Source organism: Balaenoptera acutorostrata, chromosome 13 (assembly GCF_949987535.1).
Source record: "Balaenoptera acutorostrata chromosome 13, mBalAcu1.1, whole genome shotgun sequence".
Lineage (NCBI taxonomy): Eukaryota > Metazoa > Chordata > Mammalia > Artiodactyla > Balaenopteridae > Balaenoptera > Balaenoptera acutorostrata.
This window is the reverse complement of record NC_080076.1, coordinates 54,547,467-54,571,694: the sequence shown is the minus strand read 5'-3', so window position 1 is coordinate 54,571,694 and position 24,228 is coordinate 54,547,467. Positions and strand designations below refer to the sequence as shown.

General features: G+C 36.4%; 1 protein-coding gene across 7 annotated transcripts in view; it reads right to left on the bottom strand.

Moving 5' to 3' along the window:
* ESCO1 (establishment of sister chromatid cohesion N-acetyltransferase 1) overlaps positions 1 to 24,228 on the bottom strand; it is a 67,065-nt gene that overhangs the window by 1,810 nt on the left and 41,027 nt on the right. For 6 of the 7 annotated variants that reach the window (XM_057527286.1, XM_007197633.3, XM_007197634.3 and 3 more), the window contains 3 exons: positions 9,993 to 10,082; positions 7,305 to 7,448; positions 4,688 to 4,875 (listed from right to left, as the gene is read on the bottom strand). In XM_057527286.1, the coding sequence (XP_057383269.1) occupies positions 4,688 to 4,875; positions 7,305 to 7,448; positions 9,993 to 10,082 (422 nt within the window). Of the gene's footprint in view, positions 1 to 4,687; positions 4,876 to 7,304; positions 7,449 to 9,992; positions 10,083 to 10,628; positions 10,753 to 24,228 lie in introns of those variants that run through there. The other variant, XR_452506.3, reaches the window with a different exon arrangement.

Below are 24,228 nucleotides of genomic sequence, written 5' to 3'. Positions count from 1 at the left end.
TTAGAGACATGCAAGACCTAAAAAATGATAACTATAGAGCGTTGTGGAAAGAAATTAAAGCCTACTTAAGTAAACAAAGACATCCCACGTTTATGAATCAGAAGACTTAATATTGCTAAAACGGCATTACTCTCCAAATTGATCTATACTGGGCTTCTCTGCAAAAATTAACAAGCTGGTCCTAAAATTCATATGAAAATGCAAGAGAAACTGAATAGTGAAAAGAATCTTAAAAAAGAACAAATTTATAGAACTCACATTTCCTTATTTCAAAACTTACAACAAATCTACAGTATTCCAGACAGTGGGCTGCCGGCATAAGAGACCAATGGAATAGAACTGAGTCCAGACACAAACCCTCACATTTATGATCAATCTTTTTTTTTTTTTTCTTAGCTGTGTTGGGTCTTCGTTTCTGTACGAGGGCTTTCTCTAGTTGCGGCAAGCGGGGGCCACTCTTCATCGCGGTGCGCAGGCCTCTTCACTATTGCGGCCTCTCTTGCTGCGGCGCACAGGTTCCAGACACGCAGGCTCAGTAATTGTGGCTCACGGGCCTAGTTGCTCCACGGTACGTGGGATCTTCCCAGACCAGGGCCCGAACCCGTGTCCCCTGCATTAGCAGGCAGATTCTCAACCATTGCGCCACCAGGGAAGCCCGATCAATCATTTTTGACAAAGGTGGCAAGACCATTCAATGGGAAAGAAAAGTCTCTTTAATAAATGGTGCTGGAACAATTGGATATCCACATTGAAAAGAATGAAGTTGGACCTTGCCTCACATCATACACAAAAATTTACTTAAAATGGATCAAAGACCTAAATATAAGAACTAAAATTATAAACTCTTGAAAGAAAATACAGGCCTAAATCTTTGTGGCCTTGGATGAGGATATTGTTTCTTAGATATGTGACAAGAAAAAAAGATATGTAATTTGGAGTTCAAAATTAAAAACTTCTGTGCTTCAAAGAATACTAAGAAGATGAAAGGACAATCATAAAATGGTAGAAAATATTTGCATATCATGTATCTGATAAGGGACTCATCTCCAGAATATATAAAGAACTATTACAACTCAACAAGAGAAAGACAAATGAACCGATTTAAAAATGGACATAGGATTGATTGAATAGGCATTTCTCTGAAGATATATATAAATGGCCAATAAACATCATTACCTATTAGGGAAATGTAAATCAAAAACCACAATGAAATACCACTTCATACCCACTAGGATGGCTAAAAAGACAGATAATAACAAGTGCTGGTGAGAATGAGGAGAAATTAGAACCCTTGTAACATTGCTCGTGGAGTTGTAAAACAGTGCAGCCACTTTGCAAAATAGTTCAGCAGGTCCTCAAAATGTTATATGGTTACCATATGGCCCAATTCTCCTACGTATGTACCAAAATAAATATACATATGCAAGTACTTCTCTCTTAACCAAGAGAAATAAAAATACACAGCCTTCCCTGGTGGCACAATGGTTAAGGATCCGCCTGCCAATGCAGGGGACGTGGGTTCGATCCCTGGTCAGGGAACTAAGATCCCACATGCTGCGGGGCAACAAAGCCCGCACGCCACAACTACTGAGCTCACGCTCCTCAACGAGAGAGGCTGCATGCCATGCACTCTGGAGCCTGCGCCACAACTAGAGAAGAGAAAACCCATACGCCACAACTAGAGAGAAGCCCATGCCACAATGAAGAGCCCGCATGCCACAACATGCGCCACAACGAAAAATCCCACATGCTGCAATGAAGATCCCACATGCCACAACAAAGACCCGATGCAGCTAAATAAATAAATAAACATTAAAAAAAAAATACAGTTCAGAATAGGCAAATCTATTGAGACAAAAGTAGATTATTGGTTGCCAGAAGCTGGGGGAGAAGGAAATGGGGAAATTGGGTATCAGGTTTTGGGGAGACTGAAGGAAATGTCTTAGAATTAGACAGTGGTGATGGTTACACAGCCTTCTAAATATACTAAAACCCAGTGAAGTGTCACTTTAAAAAGATGACCAAAAAGGCCACCTACTGAATGGGAGAGGATATTTGCAAATGATATATCCAGTAAGGAGTTAATACCCAAAATATACAGAGAACTCATACAACTCAACATCAAAAACAAAACCTGATTAAAACATGGGCAGAGAATCTGCAAAGGCATTTTCCCAAGGAAGACAAAAAGAGGGCCAACAGGCACATGGAAAGATGTCCAACATCACTAATCATCAGGGAAATGCAAATCAAAACCACAATGAGGTATCACCTCACACCTGTCGAAATGGCTATTTCAAAAAGACAACAAATATCAAGTGTTGGTGAGGATGTGGAGAAAAGGGAACACTCATGCACAGTTGGTAGAAATGTAAACTGGTGCAGCCACTATGGAAAACAGTATGGAAAGTCCTCAAAAAAATTAAAAATAGAACTACCATATATGACCATATAAATTCTACTCCTGAGTACTTATGCAAAGGAAAAAAAATACACATTAAAATAAATATATGCACCTCTGTGTTCACTGTAGCATTATTTACAATAGACAAGATATGAAAGCAACCTAAATGCCCATCAATAGATAAATAGATAAAGAAGATGTTGTGTGTATACACACAACCAGAGACATACACACAGACACAAACACACACAACGGAATATTACTCAGCCACAAAAAAGAATGAAATCTTGCCATTTACAACAACACGGACGGACCTAGAGGGTGAAATAAGTTAAAGAAAGAAAAATGCTGTATGATTTCACTTATACGTGGAATCTAAGATGCAAAACAAATGAACAAACATAACAAAACAGAAACACAATTATAGATACACAGAACAAATAGGTGGTTGCCAGAGGGAAGGCGGGGGTGAGAGGCGGGTAGGGAGAAATAGGTGCAGGAGATTAAGAGGCACAAACTTCCAGTTGTAAAATAAATGAGTCAATGGTATGAAACGCACAGTATGGAGAATATAGTCAATAACTACGTAATATCTTTGTATGGTGACATATCTGTATCTAGACTTATTGTGGTGACCATTTTGAAATGTACAGAAATACGGAAACACTGTTGTGTAACAGGAACTAACATAGTGTTGTAGGTCAATTATACTTCAAATAAACAAACTCATAAAAAGAGATCAGATTTATGGTTACGAGAGGTGGGGATTTGGGGAGAGGGGGTATTCGATGAAGGCAGTCAAAAGGTATAAACTTCTCGTTATACGATAATTAAGTACTAGGGATGTAATGTATAACATGATAAACATAATTAGCACTGCTGTGTGTTATTTATATATGAAAGTTGTTAAGAGAGTAAATCCTAAGAGTTCTCATCACAAGGAAAAAAATTTTTCTATTTCTTTAATTTTGCATCTATATGAGATGGTGGATGTTCACTGCACTTATTGTGATCAACATGTCATGATGTATGTTAAGTCACATCATTTGTTGTACACCTTAAACTTATACAGTGTTGTATGTCAATCATAATTCAATAAAATTGGAAGAAAAAATGGTTAATTAAAAACAAGATAAATTTTGTGCTATGTACTTATATCTCAATAAAGCTGTTATTTTTAAATGTTTTAAATTTTGCCAGGATATAGACTATTAGTAGAATTTTCATATTGTAATCGTAACAAGGTGAGATGGGTACATAAAGGAACAATAAACGAAAAAAGTTAGAAACCTCTATGGTTTTAACAGGAATCTTAGAGTGGCAATCTCAGTATCACACAGAACAAACACAATGACTACAATGTTTTATGTTTTTATAAACTAGAACCATCTTATGGTTTTGACAAGACCTAAGTTTTACAAGATTTAAAGGAGGGACAATACCCTCATTTAGGACAATTATTTAATCAGCTGCATTTTCCAGGTTTAGTTCTGAAAGAGCTAAAAACAGACCTGCCTCTTGTCAAGAGAAGGGTAGGTAGATCTAAGCCCTTCTGGATCACTACTCATTGATGAAATAAAAATAAGGGAGAGAGACCTGAAACACCGTAAGGCTCGAAGAGACTTAAGAGTCTTAGGATCTCACTTATAACAATAATGGATTATTTTGAAAGCTATACCTATAAGTAGTAGTAGATAGGTATTCTATGAATAAACAGACACAAGAGACGAACCTAAAAAACCTCATTTGCATGATTAATTTAAACCTCTTTCATTAATCCTTTAGCAAAGATGCTTTAAAGAGCAAAAAACATGTAATTTTCTGAATCTTCTCCTTTATACCTTTAATTAAAAATCAAGCAATAAAAGCAAGAAGAAAAACTATTAAGAGATTTAGATTATTTATAAATACTATTTCTTAAGACAAATTTTCCCAAAAGCTAAACTCCCAAGAAACTTCCCATACTTCTTTGGTTATCTTTAAAATTCTCTAATATTGAACGCAATTTGAAATAAGTGGGTTATTTTGGCCTGATATCATAGATGCAAATTTAAAAAGTTAAAATGGTTTAATAATACTTAACCAATAGTGCTTTCTTCCCCCTCAGGTTAACTTCACATAAAAAGCACTCACAGATCCAACATACTGACAATCTTATGCAGATTTTAAATTAATATAAATAAAGGTTACACATTTAAGATTAACTAAATGCCAATCTTTATATAAAACTCTGCTTAAATCCTAAACTACTGAAAATGACTTGAAGAATTACATTTAAGTTACCTTAGGCATTCAATCATGCGAGAAGCAATTTTCTTCCGACGCATCATGCTGAACACCCATATGCGGCTAATCCCACAGATTGCAGGCTCTGGCAATGTTGAGCAGCACCAGGCTTTTTGCCTTTCAAATCTGACTTTTTCTTCTTCTGACCTGATAACTGGAAGTTTTTCTTCTATAACTCTGTAGCCCTATATGTAGCAAAATAGGGGGAAAATTTTAAACTTTATTTATTTTTATTGGAGTATAGTTGATTTACAATGTTGTGTCAGTCTCTGCTGCATGGCAAAGTGACTCCACTATACACACAGACATTGTTGGAGGGGCGAGAATTTTAAAGCGGGAATATTATTAAGCAACTGTCTAGTACTGACCTTAGTGAGGAGGTCACTACTGTTGTCTGGCTTCTTAACAAACTATGGGAACCACTTACGCTTTCACCCTCATTTTAGGAAATAAACAGACCTAGATCTACATTCTGTTCTCACTAGTTATGTGACCATGAGATAAAGTTACTTAATTATGCTCTGGGTTCCCTACCAATAAATTGGAACTCTCCACCACCTCCTTCAGAGAATTGCTGAGATTAAATAAGGAAATATATACAAAGCAGCCTGCCATCACAGCTGGCACATAATAGGAACTGAATGCTAATTTTCTCTACCTCCCATATCCTAGGACCAGCAAAAGGACATGTTAAGAACTCGGCAGTCACAACTGTTTCTGGGACTGCTGCCATAGTTCTAGGGTTCACAGCTGTGCAGGAACTCGGATGAGGGATGGCAGAGGAATCAAGAGTTAAAAAGGTCCTTTCCCTACACTCCTACCTCTTAAAAAAATAAATAAATACTCTAAAAAAACATACATCTCTTCTGCCAGTCTAGTGGCCAAAAAGGGACATGGCTAGCCTTCTGATGGGACATGGCACACAAGTTAAAACAATCAGACAACACAAGTGAGAGTTAACAAAGAACAAATAAGCAAATATTACACAACTATGTTCTAATCTAAACACTGCTACAAGTCATTTTTGGAACTAGGTAGAATAAAAATTTAAAAAACACAAGGGTGGGGAGTTCCCTGATAGTCTAGTGGTTAGGACTCAGCGCTTTCACTGCCGTGGCCAATTCAATCCCTGGTCAGGGATCTGAGCTCCTGCAAGCCATGCAGCGCGGCCAAAAAAAAAACAAAAACAAAAAAAAACAAACCCCAGAAAACTACAAGGGTTTACTAAAGAACATTCATTGTGAACAACAACAACCAAATAAAAAACACTGTAAGAAACAGTCAAAATCAAGACAGATGTCTGCAATTTCTTTTAATGCTTAGTCATTTGCCAAACAGATGTAAGAACGCTCTACCATAAAATTTGCAAATATCTTTGTCACTGTGCAAATCTGACTTCAAATATTTAATTTCCCTCATCTAATTAACTTCATTTGTTTCAATCATCAATTTTGTCTAAAAACTGACACTTCCCTCAAGTCGGTATCTTACTATTAACCCTCCTCAGGAGTAATAAATCATGCTAGTTGGAGTGAAATTAAGGGAGGTGAGTTGCTAAGGACAATCCTTAAACACACAACAGTTATTCAATACACACTGAAAGCACTGTGGCATTCAGGAAAATCAAGCATGACATTGTTGATATCTCTTAAAAGTGGGACAATCAAGACTCAGGGACCTATCAAGCGGATAAATGATAAAGCAAAGAATAAATCCACTGCAATGAAAAAATAAACCCACACGATTTGTACTATGCAAAAATTAACTCAATTACAGTATGGCAAGCTTCTATGAGTTAGTCATTTTATATCAAATTTGTATCTCCAAACTACTTTGTCAGCTATTTAAATCAAATTTGTAATTACAAACAGCAAGATTCATAAACTACACAATTTCAGGTTGAATTTTTTTAATGCAGCTTAACATATGGAAATTAACTCACGCAGATTTGTTTCGGCTTTGTACTTTATTAGAAAATTTTATGATGAAGCATACACTTGCAGGCAACTAAAAGATACTATTGTTTGTTTTTTTGCACAATTTGGTTCTTAAATACAAGCCAAGTCCTCATCTAGAGCTCAACCAAAGAAGTGGTGATCCACTGCAGGGGTGCGCAACTTTTCATAAAGGGCCAGGCAATAAGTATTTTAGGCTTTGCAGCATACCTGGCCTCTGTTGCAACTACTCAACTCAGTCTTTGTAGTGTGAAAGCAGCCACAGACAATATGTAAGCAAATGGGCATGGCTGTGTTACAATAAAACTTTATAAAAACAGGCTGGATTTTGCCTTCAGGCTGTAATTTGCCAACCCTTGATTTATTCCAGTGCTGAAGGGACTGAGACAGACATTATGTTAGCAGCCAACAAGGAAACTTCCCGAACAAAATTTAATAGTACTTTTGATTTATAGAATTTTTCTCTTATACTTTATACTGACTTGAGAAACTAATTCCCATGCAAGATACAACTCCACTGTAGTAAAGAATTACACACAGGAATTCTTGCATTCATACTCTTCCTTACATAAAATGCTGAAAAATTTACCAGGATTATGTTATTCCTGTAACTCTTTAAACACCATACTACATACGACCACTCTTTAAAAATCACTTACCCATTGGATATGTTCTGCAATTAGGCAACCAACTACTTTTTTGTCATTAGAAATAAACAGAAGTGTTTTTGTTCTGGAATAGCACATTAGTGGAGCCTGCTGGAAACCTAAATCATTATCAACCATCTCTCTAATCTCGTCAACCTGCCAAATAAAGAACAATATTTTTTTTTAACAACAAAAGCATTTTATATATGTAAAAATATACTATTTCAGTTCAATAAATTGAGTATATTATTCCAAGCAGGATATCCTCTGAAGAGTGCTTCTGAATGACTGTCCTGACCAATAAATGTTTTTCAAGCCCTGTGGACCAATTTGCAAAAGGAGGAAAGAATGGAGAGTAATGTCAAGCCCAGCAGTCTGGGAACAACAGGAGTGAGAGCTCCTACAATAGGTAATAAGAACAAAGACTTCCCATTAGAAGGATCATGGGTTTGAGTATTGGAGAGAACTTCACTGGAATCTTCGCCAGGCAAGCCACACTTTTCTTCTTCGCAAGGCTTAATGAGTACTCTCATCAGTAAAATGCAGGTGAACACAGAGGACAGACATAAATGTTTACTCCTTATCAACCATTTATAGGCCAGACATTATGCAAAGCACTTTATCAATAGTATCTCATTTAAATCCAACACCTCTTAGAGGCTTATAGTTTCTTTTGCATATGGAAGAAATAAAATTCAAAAGTAACTTTCCCATGTCAGATATGGGACATCTAGAACCAAAAAGCTGGGATTTCTGGGATTTGAACCTATAATGTTAATATGGCATCAAACTGCTTCTTTCTGTTTACCTCCTAGAATTGTGGTCAAGGTCAAATACGATAAGCTCAAACTTTTATAGGTTCTGAAAGTCAAGATTTTTGTAGGCACTCAAACATTAGTTCCTTCCCCAGTTAAAAAATAATCTGCAAATATTCAGTCCAATAAACATTCATTTGTGACACTAAGTTTAAAATGCAAATAACACCTAAGAGGGTTAAGTACTCACACCTCTGACATGCAGAATACCATGTAATACATCTCTCATTCAGTGATGAAAACTTAAGTCCTCCTAATCCTAAAACAATATCCCACAATACAATACTTGACTCAGTTCCTAAAGGCAAATGACTCACAATTCCTTAGATTTTAATTTTTAACCATTATGGGTTACTAACCAGTAACATACTGAATTGTAGGTTACTAAGAGTCTGTCCTGAGAAATGAAAATGAGGAAATTAGAATTTCCTGTAGAGTCTTGGTAAGAAATGTCTGGACGCCACATGCAGTAAAGCAAAGTACCCACTGTGCATTTCCAAATGATAACAGTTGGAATTCCAAAAATTCCATAATTTAATTTTCATTTAGTCAATTACTAATCCAACATTAATTCAACAAGTATTTGTTTCTGTGCAAGGATCAATGTTTCAAATACAAGACAGGTTTATGTGCCATTCTAAATACTACTGTCTATACTGTTCAGCAGTGGTAACATGGGGGCTTATTTGAGTATCGGGTATTGTTCAGTTATATATTCAGGGTACCTGAAAAGTCAGGAACCACAGGATAAACTTATACAAATGATCCTTGAACAACACAGGTTTGAACAGGATGGGTCCACTTTTACATGGATATTTTTCAATAGTAAATACTTCAGTACTACACGGTCCGTGGTTGGTTGAATCCGAAGATACAGAGGAACCTAGCACACCAAATTATATGTAGATTAACACTGCCTCCCCCAACCGTTGTTCAAGGATCAACTGTACTGTAAGTGGAATGTTAGCTATATTTTCAAATAACAGGTTCAAAGTGTTTTTCTTCAACCTCCCTTTCAGGTGAAGTATTCCTAAATCTAAAGAGGTCTAACTATTAACCTGAGAAAAGTAAATAAACTACTTTCCCTCTGTTTTTAGATATGTTGAAAACACTCTAGTTTAATTAAGTTTTTCAGATAAACAATCAGACCCATTGCTTTACATTATGAGGTACTTCTGAAAAAGCATCTGGAGGAAAAACATTTTGAGTATATTATTTGAAAATGTAATTAATATATTCATTAAAAATAAGTTTGTCCTATGGCCTCCTGACATTTAGGGTACTCTATATAAATAAAATGGTTCCAGACTTCATTATCTCTCTGGTTCATTTCTCTGAACCCTAAATTGGACTAAAACCTGGCTCACACTAGATAAGAGGATTTTAGGTTTTCTCCGTTACATTTATAAATCAGAATATATCTGATTTTCTACCTTAAGATTATGATTACTTCATGTTTAACTTAAGGATAACTATGACCTACTACTATAGCCCCTTCTGCAATAAGCTTTTATTTAGAAATCTACTCTCAGAATAAAATGACATTTATTAATTTTAGTTTTATAAATTATGATTCAGATTTTTATTTTAATTTTGATTCTTGAAATCACTTATGTGGCATTATTCATTACTATGCCTTCATACCATCACTCAAATTACTGGTAATATAAGACAGTAATCAATCAATCCACTAAAAATTCATTTCACTTATGCTAGATACACTACAAAGTTAAAGCATAATTTTTCAGTTGGGTTGTGACTAAATGCTTATTTCTTGTTTTCAGAACTGGTTTTTAAATGTGCTCTGCCAGCAATAAGTTATACTCTTAAAATTAGCTGCAAAATTATACTATTCATTCTGTGTGAAATTTCACTGGAAATTTACCTTTTTCAGGGCATACTTTGGGTCTTCAGGAAGAACCATTATTATCCTGCCATCAGGATATTCAGCTAGAATTCTTTCTTTTTTCCAACCCTAGACATATATATTAAAAAAAAGAATTAATTTATTTATCACATTTCATACATCATATTCATGTACAATAAGAAAAATATATCAATGTGTCTAAAAATTACAGACATGGAAAAGTATATGCTCGTTAATATTTAATAAGACATGATAAATCAGCTAATTTGTATAATAGGTATAATACAAGCTAATTTCTCTCTACTATTCATTCAGAGATCTAATACCACAACAGCATTTCTAATTTATCATTTCCCATTTTAAATTAATTTTGAAAATGACACACCAAAAGCAAGCCCCTTAAGGTCAGTGATTCCCAGCACCTAAAGGATAACTCACCCAGTTTCTTGATAAGAGAATTAAAGTCTTAAATTTCTTTGGAACATCGTTACCTCCACAAACACTCATGGTTTTATGTCTGGCATGCCAAAGACCTCCAGGAGGTTTTAAATGAACTGATTTGCATGCAGTAGCCCAATATGTAAGGAATAGTTTTTATTCTTATTGATCACAACTATCAAAGTCACAAGAAGGATACTATAAAAATATAACTACCTTCTAAGAATCTAATGGGGAAGGAGAGGCTACGTTGTGTGTATCTGAAGTTAAACATACTCAAAAAAAGAGAGGTAATAAACTCTTCTTCAGATCCACACTCGTGGTGATTAATGAGCAGAACCTGCATGAAAAAAAAAACAAAACAAAAGCCACTTAAATCTAGTAAGATGGGACTGAACCAGAGGTTAAAACTAGGAGCTTTGAAGTTAAAAGTAAGTACAGAAGGAATGAGCTTAACTGGTTGTTCCATTTGTCTTACCCAACCAACTTTAAATAAAAATGCCTTTCAAGAAGCAATATGTACTTCTATTAAAGAAAACCAGCACTTTCTTTCTGAGATTTGTTTGAGAATATTAAAGCTCAATGAAACCAAGAAAAAGGCAACTATATTTTTAAAAATACTATGGCAAGTCTGAAAGGAGGTTGATTTTCTTAAATGATCCAGAATGGTCCTTTTGGGAGAGGGCAGGATCTTAGCTGGGGACAAAAAGTCTAGAAACAAACTTGGTATAAATCACAATTTGGATTAAAGTATTTAAAATCAGAATTTGTTTAAAAAATAGAGCACCCAGGGGCTTCCCTGGTGGCGCAGTGGTTGAGAATCTGCCTGCCAACGCAGGGGACACGGGTTCGAGCCCTGGTCTGGGAAGATCCCACATGCCGCGGAGCAACTACGCCCGTGAGCCACAATTACTGAGCCTGCGCGTCTGGAGCCTGTGCTCCGCAACAAGAGAGGCCGCTACAGTGAGAGGCCCGCGCACCGTGATGAAGAGTGGCCCCCACTTGCCACAACTAGAGAAAGCCCTCGCACAGAAACGAAGACCCAACACAGCCATAAATGAATAATAAATAAATAAATGAATAAATAAAAATTAAAAAAAAAAAAAATAGAGCACCCAAAGGTAAAGTAAAATTCAGACTACAATTATGATGGTAATGCGTTCCCAAGATTTGAGAAGAAAAAAGGAGCAGAAACAATAGTTACAGAAGTCATTTTTTTCAAACTAGAAACGAAATCTGAATCATATCCAGACTTGAATATAGGTAAATGCTTTTAAAAGGCATAAACGATATCACCCTCTTTAAAAACAAATTTACATTAATATGTTATTTTTGGGAAAAGTTTTAAAAATAAATCTATTTCACATAAAATGAAAATGGAGACTTTTCATTTTAAAAACTAAACGACAAACTCAATGAAAAGCTAGAATTTAAGTAACCCCAACTTATAACAAAGTCATACGTCCTGAACTGAATTACCTGAAGATAATTTGATAAGCTATTTTCCTACTGTCTTTAAAAATAACAATACTGGTCTAACGTCATTCTATTGCACCGTAGGCACTAGATACATTATTTTGCTTTACTGACTTTTTAGTACAAAACTTTCTCTTGAAACAAGTTGAGACTTGCATGTTCACGCAGGAAATGTTATCACAATTGGATTTGATACAATTTTTTTAAATGTTTTAAATATGATTGTTTTTTCATGTACATGTATAAGAAGCAGGAATTGCAAAGGGCAGAGTTATTACTGCTTAGGTTTCTAATGTTCATGAAGACAGCATATTTAAGTGAAAACTTTTTAAGAGTTCTGGAATAAAATTTCAGGGTTTAAATCCCATTTCTTGGTAGTTGCTAGCTACATGGTCTTGGGCGAATCACTGGAACTCTCCTTGTTTCCTGACCTAGGCTATGGACAAAATCGCTGTCGTCACATACATTACTTAGGAGTTTAGAGGACTGCATTTAAGAGATGATACCTCACAGAGAGTAGCCACTCAGTAACTCTTAGTAACTTCCACTCCACCTTCCTAATGGTATCAAACTAAAATCCATGTACTACTTTAAGAAAACACAATTAATAAAGTCCCCAAAGTTAAATACGACAATAAATTCAAATCCTGGACAAGGCAAAGATGAAAGAACCAAGTTGGCTAATATCTGTCAAATAAGATACTTAAAGACATTTATATGCTTCAACTGTAGTTAACTCTTTCCTGGAGTCAATAACCACATGATCCTCCTATCTTTAGAATACTTAGATGAGATGAAATGTGTCTGCTACTTGAAACTGAGGCAGAGGTGGAGGTTTTGGGAAGGGTAAATGCAATTTAGAGGAAGAACCAAATAGCCACAGCTTTTTTGCAAAGATATAAATTTCAATGCAGTGCATTTACACCTTTCACCTTTAGCTCTAACATGTTACACATATCCCTCTGCTAGCAAGTGGTATTTGCCAAACCCCAAATATTCTTAATTCACCCATCCGGCTACTGAAAAGCAGAACGCTTTACACTGCTGATAGCAATCAATGATTTTTTTTTTGCCCCAACCCTATTGTAGTTACTCTAGACTTCAGAGTCTAAGGAATGAAAGGGGTTTTTCCTCTTTTTCCATTTGAAAAAGATTACAATTGAAAACAAAATACATTGGGTGGTGAATATATTGATGTATACAATTGTTGAAATTCATCAACCAAACATTTAGATCTGTGCGTTCAAGTTATATACGTTCATACTAATCACTTTCATAAAAGGCTGAATAGAAATACCCATGAAAGAATACCCTGAAAAATAAAACCAATAACCCGCTTTTCAAAAAAATTATCAACAAATATGGCAAGGGGAAAAAAAAAAAAAGACCTAGAGGGAGAAACTTTAGATTAAAAGAGATTTAAGAGACATACCAACCAATGCAACATATGGACCTTAATTCAAACAGTATAGAAAATTACGAGATATGTGGGGAGATTCTGAACCCTGAGGGAATATCTGATATTAAGGAATTAAATTTTAAAGGTGTGGTTATACTCTTTAAATCCTGTTTATGGTAAAAAAAAAAAAAAAGAGTAATCTTTTCATCTTTTAAAAATACATATTTAGGGGGCTTCCCTGGTGGCGCAGTGGTTGGGAATCTGCCTGCCGATGCGGGGGACACGGGTTCGAGCCCTGGTCTGGGAGGATCCCACATGCCGCGGAGCAATTGGGCCCGTGGGCTACAGCTGCTGAGCCTGCGCGTCTGGAGCCTGTGCTCCGCAACGGGAGGGGCCGCGATGGTGAGGGGCCCGCGCACCGCGATGAAGAGTGGCCCCCCGCTTGCCGCGGCTGGAGAGGGTCCTCGCGCAGAGGCGAGGACCCAACACAGCCAAAAATAAATAAATAAATTAAAAAAAAAAACATATTTAAAAATATCCACTAAAATGATAATGTGATACCTGGGTTTCACTTTAAAATAATTAGGAGGGTTGGATGCAAGAAGATTTCCCATGAATTGTGACTTGTTAAAGCTAAGTGATGAGTACCTGGGGACTCACTGTTTGGTGGTGGGGATGGGGGGCGAGATGGGGTAGACTGTTTTGGAAAGTTCAAATCACCCATTGTCAAAACTGTGCCCAAGGCCCAAGGCTTGCTCAAATACCATTTATTCAGAAGTGAAAAATGAATGTCAAATGAATCCAGTCAGCAGAGTGGTTAGACCTGAGGCTGGGAAAAAAACTGACTGCAGTGGGGGCACAGAGCGGCTTCTGAGATGCTAGTGGTGTTTCTTGTCATGTGGGTGTTCACTTTGCAAAACTACACCATTAAGCTGAGCACTCATTATTTGGGTACCTTTCTTTACATGTTGTATTTCAATTAAAATTTTACTTAAAATTACTAAAGGAATTTGAAAAACTGACATTTTTAGTTCGACAGCAAGTCTAACACTTTTTATATGTTGAAATAGATATATTCTAAACACCATCTCTTTTTAAAATTTTAAGTCTTCAGAAACAAAAGTAAATTAAAATTAACTCATTCAAAATTCGGTCACATGCTTTTTTTGACAGTACCCAAGGCAGAAAGCATAAAAGACTGCAGAAAAACTGCGTAAGAGAAACAAATTATAGACTCTTGAAATATATAAAAATATTTTGTTGAAATGAATTTTAAACGTAAATATGTACTTATGAATATTTTAAAAGTCAGCAAGGACATACACCAAAATATAAACAGAGGTTATCTAAGTGATTTAATTTTTTTCCTTTTAGTTTATCTGTATTTCCTGTTTTTTCTACTTTAATAAAATGGTATAATAAAAGTATTAATATACTTTAACTACCCCCAAGCAGCTGGTTTTAATTCATGTTTGGATACTTTGCAAAAATAATCTTGTATTAACAACAATAATGATGAAGATGTGTTTCCATGCCCTCTCCAGGCACACCACCTTTCCCGAATCTCCATGTGGTCACCAACCTAAAAGCTCTCTGAACCCTGTCCTTCTGGGTTTTTTGGAGGCTTCACTACAGAGGCAGGATTGATCAAATCATTGGCCACTGGTAACAGAACTCAATCTCCAGCCCCTCTCCCCTCCCCAGGATCAGGGTGTGAGAATTGAAAGTTCCAACCCTCTGTAGTCGCTCCACTGGCAAACAACACCCCGTCCTTGGGTGAGTTCCAAAGGTCATCTCGTTAACGTAACAAAAGACACTTTCTCCCATCACTTAGGAAATTCCAAAGGTTTTGGGAGCTGTGAGTCAGGACAAGCACTGAAGATGGGGTCAATTATTTCTGAGCTAAATTTATTGTACACACAATATATTTTGTTGAAATTCAAATAAAATAATAAGAACCTAGTCTATTACTCATGGACCCTAGAGCCAACTACGTCACTCACTAGCTGTGTGATTTCAGGCAAAATACATATCTTTCTTTCTGCTGTTTCCTCATTTATAAATTAATTGTAACTACTTAGTGATCTGCTAAAAGAACTAAGAGGAGTTTAATATGGGTAAAATGCTTAGAGACCTTAACTAATATCATTTCTTTTCCCTCTTAAATGTAAAATAAATTAATTTGTATCAATTCATTTACCCCCAAAAAATTCCTCTGGGAATTAAAAAACATGAAGATCTTATATATTGATTTGTGTTCAGTCAACCAGGCATGAATGATATAATCAGTCTATTAAAGCAAAATTAAGCACAATGCTATCTGAAGTTAACCTTCAAATCCGTTAGCTATATTTACTACTACTAGAGTATTTCAAGATTCATGGCTTCCCATTTTAAATGACTTAACCACTAAAAGCCAGCCAACCTGTTTAAGTTAATTTTTCATAGTTTTAAAGAAGGTATTCAGAAAAACGAAAGTCCCATGACACAGTGGGGTTTTTTAATTCATTAAGTGAGTCAGAAATCAAAGAATATACACAAGAATTTGTTTTATTTTAGAAAAATCTGACTCAATTCTAAAGATGTTTTATAGACTTTTCATTTTGTAGGTATGCTATGATAGCAGGATCTCCTCCAGTGTACTTTTCTCATTCTCTGCAATATTTGAACTGAACAGAAGCTAGAAGCCCTAAAAGCTTCTACTCCTCCAGTAAAACTATTTGTTTTGATAAATCCTGTATCCTATGACCAATTTTCTTTGATCCAGGGGTTAAGCTACAGGGATCTGGAGTTTTGGGATGACTAGACTGCTGAGGCCTACAATGAGACTTACTATAAATATAGACCATTAGCTCCAAAACGACTAAGACTTCGTTTGACACACACTATAGCCCAAGTCATAGCACTGAAAATTAAGTAACCAATAAATATTTTTGAAACGCTGGAGTGTGCTTGAAGGACTAAAGCCTCTATTCGTAAAACCAAGAACTTAACCTCTCTGTCTTAGTTTTGTAACCCATAAAAGAGGAATCAAAACTACTTCAGTAAGTTACAGTGAATTAAATAATACTTACTGAACAATTACAAAACTTCGTTATAGCTGACAGAATTTGGAAGGTAAAGAGGGGGAGAATGCAGTCACCAAGGAGTCAAATATCATTTATAAATATTAAAATTAAAGGCAATCAACAAAACTAAACATCAAAATATAGCTAGTAAAAACTGGGAAAAGAAGATTTTACTAAAACACATTTATATACAGCTTGAGATATATATATATACATATAAGCTATACATACAATGTTGGAAACACTGAAAAAGACAAAAGTGCTTAACCAGTGGAGAATGAGACTGGAAATAGGGGAGGGAAAAAGGAGGCTTTTTTTTTTTTTTTTTCATTTTATACCTTACAATTCTGGAAATTTCCATTTCCAGGTACACATACTGCTTTTATAAATTTTCTTTTAAAAGATGAGTTGAAGAATAAAAACTTTGAAGGCCATCCTTTAATTCACCTAAATTAAAATCTTTTTAAGGAAAAAAATGTGAAAGGAAAATTTTCTCCACAATGGAGGTTTGAAGAACAAATGTTCTTAAAAGCACATGTTAAAAAGAGAAGTATTTAAATGCTCTTTCTTGCAAGTAATACAATAATGGTATATAAGAAAATTTTTTCAATAATGCCTTTCCATAACTAAGGACCATCTGATTCTGAAATACAATTTTTAAAATTACTTTGGAAGGAACTCAATGATTTACAGAGCAACATCTGTTTTCAACAGTTATTTTCCATTTCTCTAACATCCCTGTCATGTGTATATATGTTTTTTTAAATTATAGTTTTCACCACTTCCTGAGAAAAATCTAAGTTCTAAGAAATAGGTTTTTATGAGAGATGCTTAATATGTTCTGAACAGCAAAACATTTTCATGGGTAAAATGGTAGAATCTTAAAACTACTTGGAGTTTTAATAGCTTCTGATTAAGAAAAACAAAAATCTAAAAGAAACAGAAGTGATGAAGTCTGGTTTTTATTAAAGTCACCCAATTTATAATTCAGGAAAAAAGTCTAGAGCTCACCTAATTAGATATTTTAATACATGGCAGTAACTTTCTTAAATGATGTCCACCTAATCAACTTGCTGGACTAACCAATGCTTAGTTTTCCCTGGGTAACAGAAGCTGATGCCTGGGGCACACTGACTGTCAACCAGTAAACAACTACTTTGGAATTCCAAAACTAAGTGACGTGATTACCAAGAGTCAATTGTTTGTTCCTAAACTTGTTTATGCCAATTTATTTATTATTTTAACTATAAAATGCAATCAAATAAACTGACAAAATTATAGTGCAGGGACTTCCCTGGTGGCGCAGTGGTTAAGAATATGCCTGCCAACGAAGGGGACACGGGTTTGAGCCCTGGTCCAGAAAGATCCCACAAGCCGCGGAGCAACTAAGCCCGTGCGCCACAACTACTGAGCCTGCACTCTAAAGCCCGTGCGCCACAACTACTGAAGCCCGCGCACCTAGAGCCCATGCTCCCTAACAAGAGAAGCCACCGCAATGAGAAGCCCGTGGACCACAACGAAGAGCAGCCCCCGCTCGCCGCAACTAGAAAAAAAAAAAACCCGCACACAGCAACGAAGACCCAAGGCAGCCAAAAATAAATGAATAAATAAACTTATTTATTTTTTTATAAAAAAAGAAAAGCACAGGTATTTGGGTCTGCATCTCCTCTTTAAAAAACGAGTGCAAAAATAATTGTTTTAATGAAAGTTAGGCAGGACACTCTGGAAAAAAGCAAATAGGCCAAGTCTCTTTTAAAAATCAGAAATGCAACAAGAACAATTCTATACCCAGATTCTCAGGTTGCTCGGCAATATTTAAGTTCTTCCTCTATTTTTTTAAAAGTACATCATAAAGGATGGCTATGGGTGTGATTTATATGAGGGAAAAAAACAAAGCTAAACTAATTAGAGGATCCATACTCAAAGAAACAGCTTCCCCCCATCAATTACATTTAACATACATTGATAGGCTTCAAATTATAATAAAATGTTTAAACTGTGTAATGACCCTATAGAAGACATTGTTCTTTGCCCATGCCAAGCCATTCTCTCCCATTCTTTTTTTGACCATTTTGTTTGGGGCGGTAATATGTGTATTTCCAACAATAAATTCCAAATAGTCCAGTGTTTCTCAACAGGGCTGTTACTGGCATTTTAGGCTAGACATTCTACCTTCTTTGGAACTGTCACACGCATTGCAAAAAGTTTAGTACCCCTAAACCCTGCCCACCAAATGTCAATATTCTCCACATATTTCCAGATGCTACCTAACAGAAGTTATGTAATAAACACCCCATTCCCCTACCTTGAGAACCACTGGCATAATAAATCATATTCTCTTACTTCTTTCTGACAGATTCTTGCATTCCCAGCTCTCTTGCAGCTAAGGGGAGCTACCAGGCCCAGTTCCGGTGAATGAGACATAGGGAACTTTGCAAGAGCTTCTGGAAAAATGCTGTTCTTCACTGATAAAAAGGAAAAAACCACTTGAGGGACTCTTTTTGAAAGAATACCCACTCCAACCAACATTCCTGCTTTAAATCTGAACATGGTATCTGGACTACAGAAGTTTACTTTATGGACCATGAAGTTACAGCTATGAAGCCAAAAAGTCAACACACTAAGGAGAGGAGGGCACTGAAGGAGAAATACCCAGTGTTCATGTTGGGTATTTTTAAAAAACATTTTTTTGATTGTTGAACTGCTGAATGGAACAACCCCAAGACTATGTACCTCCAGACTTCTTCTTAAGAAAACATATATCCTTATGATTTAAGCTACTATTAGCTGGGTATTCTGATACTAAGGATCTACACTTGAATCAACTTTTTTGACTAACTGACCCAATTTTCCCAATTGTGTCAGTTAAGAAAACTTCTGTAATTACATCATCAAATCTATTACTATAGGAATAATATTTCTCTTAAGGTATACTCGGGTCAGACCTAACTAAAAGTCAAATGAAGAATTATGAGATTTTTTTCTCTCCTGTCATTCGCAAATACTAAGGAATCCAAAACATCCCTTTATTAGGATTCATCAATTAAGCACTTTTCAACTTGTAGCAATAATCTCCCAGTATATAAGAAATATTTCATTTGATGTCAGTCTCATCTCAAGGTCATCTGGGCTTAGTGAGCAAATCTACTGACCTCTTCTGTTTCACTCATGATTTTAAAAAATTCATGGCCCAAACTCCACTCCACCCCAAGTCCCAAATCCATTAGTGAAAAATGTTCTCAAAATGTATATCTTTGGGAGTTCCACTCCCAGTTAAGATAAAGAAGGTCATAAAAAGATCACTGGTCCTGCTGTAATAAGAAGAAAACACCCAATAAACTAAAAAGCATGTTTTTTTTTTAAGGCAATGAAGAGCTGTGGACTGATTTCCAGAGATGAACCCGCCCTACCTAGGTGAGCAGAGACCAGCAGCCATTTTTATCCCTAAGACATTGACCAATCAGTGTCTTAGAGGAGCAGGATTGCCACAGGCAGAGAACAAGAAAAGTCTCCTACTGGGACAGGGAAAAATCAATCAAATTCTTAATGGTCATAAGTGAGCTGACATGAAAGTCTGAAATCTGGAGGAGCGCAAAACACAGAGGTAATTCTCCACCAACTCTCTCCCATGGGACGTCTGCTGAGTGGGGCTAGGAGGTATAGAGAGATCTGTGTACTGTGGAGTTTAGATCCTCAACCTCTGCTGGAGAGAGGCACCTGATCCCAACCTTAAGACATTAAAAATCCAAATGGATAGAATAACTAAAATTTCAACCCAACTCAACTCCTAATGAAATCTAAGAGATCAGCCCCTTAACGTAGTTGCCAGACAGAAAGAAGGGAAAGCTTTGGCTAGGGGGCGGGGGGTGGGGGCAGGGAAGGGAATTATCTGATTATCTACTTCAGTTGCTAGTGTTCTTTTATACACAATGTCCAATGTCCAAGAAAAACTTACAAGGCAAGACAGGAAGATTTAATATTGTCAACAGGTCAGTTCTTCCCAACTTGATCTATAAAGTCAATGCAATCCCAATCAAAATCCCAGCAAGCTATTTTGTGGATATTGACAAACTGATTCTAAAGTTTATATGGAGAGGCAAAAAAGTCAGAATAGCTAACACAATATTGAAAATGAACAGAGTCAGAGAACTAACACTATTGGACATCAAGACTTACTGTAAAGCTACAATCATCAAGCCAGTGTGACACTGGTGAAAGAAGAAACAAAGAGACAATGAAACAGAATAGAAAGCCCAGAAATAGACCCACATATAGTCAACTGATCTTTGGTAAAAAGAGCAACAGCAATACAATGGAGAAAAGATAGTCTTTTCAACAAATGGTGCTGGAACTACTACTATATGTCCACATGCAAAAAAAAAAAGGATTTAGACACAGACCTTACACCCTTCACAAAAATTAACTCAAAATGGACCATAGATGTAAATGTAAAATGCAAAACTATAAAAACTCCTAGGAGATAACAAAGGGAAAAATCCAGATGACCTTAGGTATGGCAATAATTCTTTAGATACAACACCAAAAGCACAATCCATGAAAGAAAGAACTGATAAGATGGACTTCATTAAACTTAAAATTAAAAACTTCTGCTCTGCAAAAGACACTGTCCAGAGGATGAGAAGACAAACCTCAGACTGGGAGATAGCAATATTTACAATGACCTAGCTCATAAAGCGCTGTTATCCAAAATATACAAAGAATTCTTAAAACTCAACAATAAGAAAACAAACAACCTGTTAAAAAATGGGCCAAAGACCTGGACAGATGCCTCACCAAAGAAGATATACAGATTGGCAAATAAGCATATGAAAAGATGCTCCCTATTCTGTCACCATGGAAATGCAAATTAAAACAACAGTAAGATACAATACACAACCATTAGAATGGCTAAAACCCAGAACACTGACAACATCAAATGTTGACAAGAATGTGGAGCAACAGAAAATCTCATTCATTGCTAGTGGGAATGCAAAATGGTACAGCCACTTTGGAAAACAGTTTGGCAGTTCTTACAAAACTAGACATACTCCTACCGCATGACCCAGCATTTGCACTCCTTAGTATTTACAAAAATTAGCTGAAAATGTATGTCCACACAAAAACCTGCACATGGACATTTATAGCAGCTTTATTCACAATTGCCGAAATGTGGAAGCAACCAAGATGTTCTTCAGTAGGTGAATAGGTAAATAAATTATGATACAGCAGGATAATAAAATATTATTCATCACTAAAAAGAAATGAGCTATCATGAAAAGATGCAGAGTAACTTTCAATGCATAATACTAAGTGAAAGAAGTCAATATGAAAAGGCTACATACTGTATGATTCCAATTACATACCATTCTGGAAAAGGCCAAACTTTGGAAACAGTTAAAAAGATCAGTGGTTGCCAGGGGCTGGGGCGGGGGTTAGGCAAGGATGAAGCAGGGGAGAACAGAAAAACTATTCTGTATGACATTACTGGATACATGTCATTATGTATCTTTTAAACCCATGAAATGTACAACACCAAGAGTGAACCCTAATATATACTATGGACTTTGGGTGATAATTTGTCAATGTAGGTTCATCAACTGCAACAAATGTACCACTCTGGTGTGGAATGTTAAGCATATGTAGGGGCAGGAGTATACAGGAACTCTCTCTACCGTAGGCTCAATTTCCCTATAAACTTAAACTGCTCTATAAAAATAAAGTCTAGGGCTTCCCTGGTGGCGCAGTGGTTGAGAATCTGCCTGCCAATGCAGGGGACACGGGTTCGAGCCCTGGTCTGGGAAGATCCCACATGCTGCAGAGCAACTAGGCCCGTGAGCCACAACTACCGAGCCTGCGCGTCTGGAGCCTGTGCTCCGCAACAAGAGAGGCCGCGATAATGAGAGGCCCAAGCACCGTGATGAAGAGTGGCCCCCGCTTGCCACAACTAGAGAAAGCCCTCACACAGAAACGAAGACCCAACACAGCCAAAAATAAATAAATAAATAAACAAACAAATAAATAAATAAAGCTAGTGAAGCAAGCACAGGGAGCTCAATATCTAAATAAATAAATAAATAAATAAAGTCTATAAAAAAAAAGTAAGACCATGGACAGAAATAGGAAATTATGATCCAAGATCAAGAGGGGAAAAGTCAATAGAAACAGACCCAGTGTGACCCAAATGTTTGAATTGGCAGAAAAGAACTTTAAAATTGCTATTACATGTATGCTAAAGATTTTAAAAGACAAGAGGACAAACTATGTGAAAGAAGACTTTCAGGAGAGAAACTAAAACTCTCAAAGATGTAATTCCTGTGATAGAAGGATTAGAAGCATTATTTTTATATATAAAGAAAAATTTATCTTACAGAAAATTAAAATTAAACACAACTGAAGAAAAACCACTGGTACAAAATAATCTATAATGACCTCTTACATCTTAGCAAAAAAAAAAAAAAAAAAAAAAGTTAAATTACTCTATTTTTCTAAACAAAGAACAAACGATTTTAGCACCTAAATTCAGTCAGATATATAATTCAATATGCAAACCTAGTTAATAAACCTCTAACTGCCACAATGAATTCAAATTTGGGCTGCTTTACATATTTTGAAGTATGTTACTATTCTGTCTAACTTACAATATGTTCCATGTCCCCCAAAGATATTTATACTATTAATTCCCAATGATTTAATATCAACAAATATCAGAGTTGCCAAAGCCCAGAGAAATCTTCTGGTTTAATCTCATTTTTAAATGAGAAAACTGAGACTCACCACTCTTGTTCTGTGGCTTCAAATCAAAATCTGTTCTTTAATTCAATGTATTTGTTGAGCCCCTACTACGCACTGGCAGGTGCTCTTCAGCATGATAAACAGACTATCAAGGACTCTGCTTCGACACAGCTTCTACTCCAGTGGGGAATACACACAACAAACTTTCAGAGTGTGATAAATTATACAGACAGAAGAGGGACAAGGGGAGCTATTTTGTACTGGGTAGTCAGGGAGGGTGTCTTTAAGACCAGAATGAAGAGAGCCAGTATGTGAAGATCTGAGAGAACACTCCAAGAAAAAGTAATATAAGTACAAATACACCAAGAATGGAATGTGGTTGAAGTGGTTTAAGAACACAAGGAAGATCTGCATGACCGGAGTACAGCAAGCAAGGGGAAGAGTGTAAGGAGATGCGATTAGAGAAGGGGGAGTGTGTGGGGCCTTGATGCCACAGTTAAGTACTCTGAATTTTATTCTACGTGTGATGCGAATTCACTGGAAAATTTTAAAGAAAGGAAGGACATAATCTGATTCAAGTTTTTAAAAGATTGCTATGGACAACATGGAGAAAGACTGCAGGGAAACAAAAATGGAAGTTGGGAGACCAGTTAGGTAAGCATTACACAAGTGGTCCAGGCAAAAAATGATGCCAGCCTGGTTCAGAGCAGGAGCAGTAGACATGACAAAAGTGGGAGTATTTGGAATCTATTTTGAAGGTGAAATTCACTAATGGATTGAGTTAGAAGCACAATAAAAAGAAAACTGAAAGACTGTTCTGAAGTTTTCAGCTTGTGGATATGAGTAAATGGTGGTACCATCTCTGGAATAGAGAAAAGTAGGGGAAAAACAGATTGAAGTTTTTATTTGCCACTAGATATGTTTTCCCTCCCCAGAGTTTGTGAACACTTTCTACTAAGCCTGTGCTCTAGAGCCCACGAGCCACAACTACTGAGCCCACATGCCACAACTACTGAAGCCCGCACGCCTAGAGCCCATGCTCCGCAACAAGAGAAGCCACTGCAATGAGAAGCCCACGCACCGCAACGAAGAGTAGCCCCCGCTCGACACAACTAGAGAAAGCCCGCGCGCAGCAACGAAG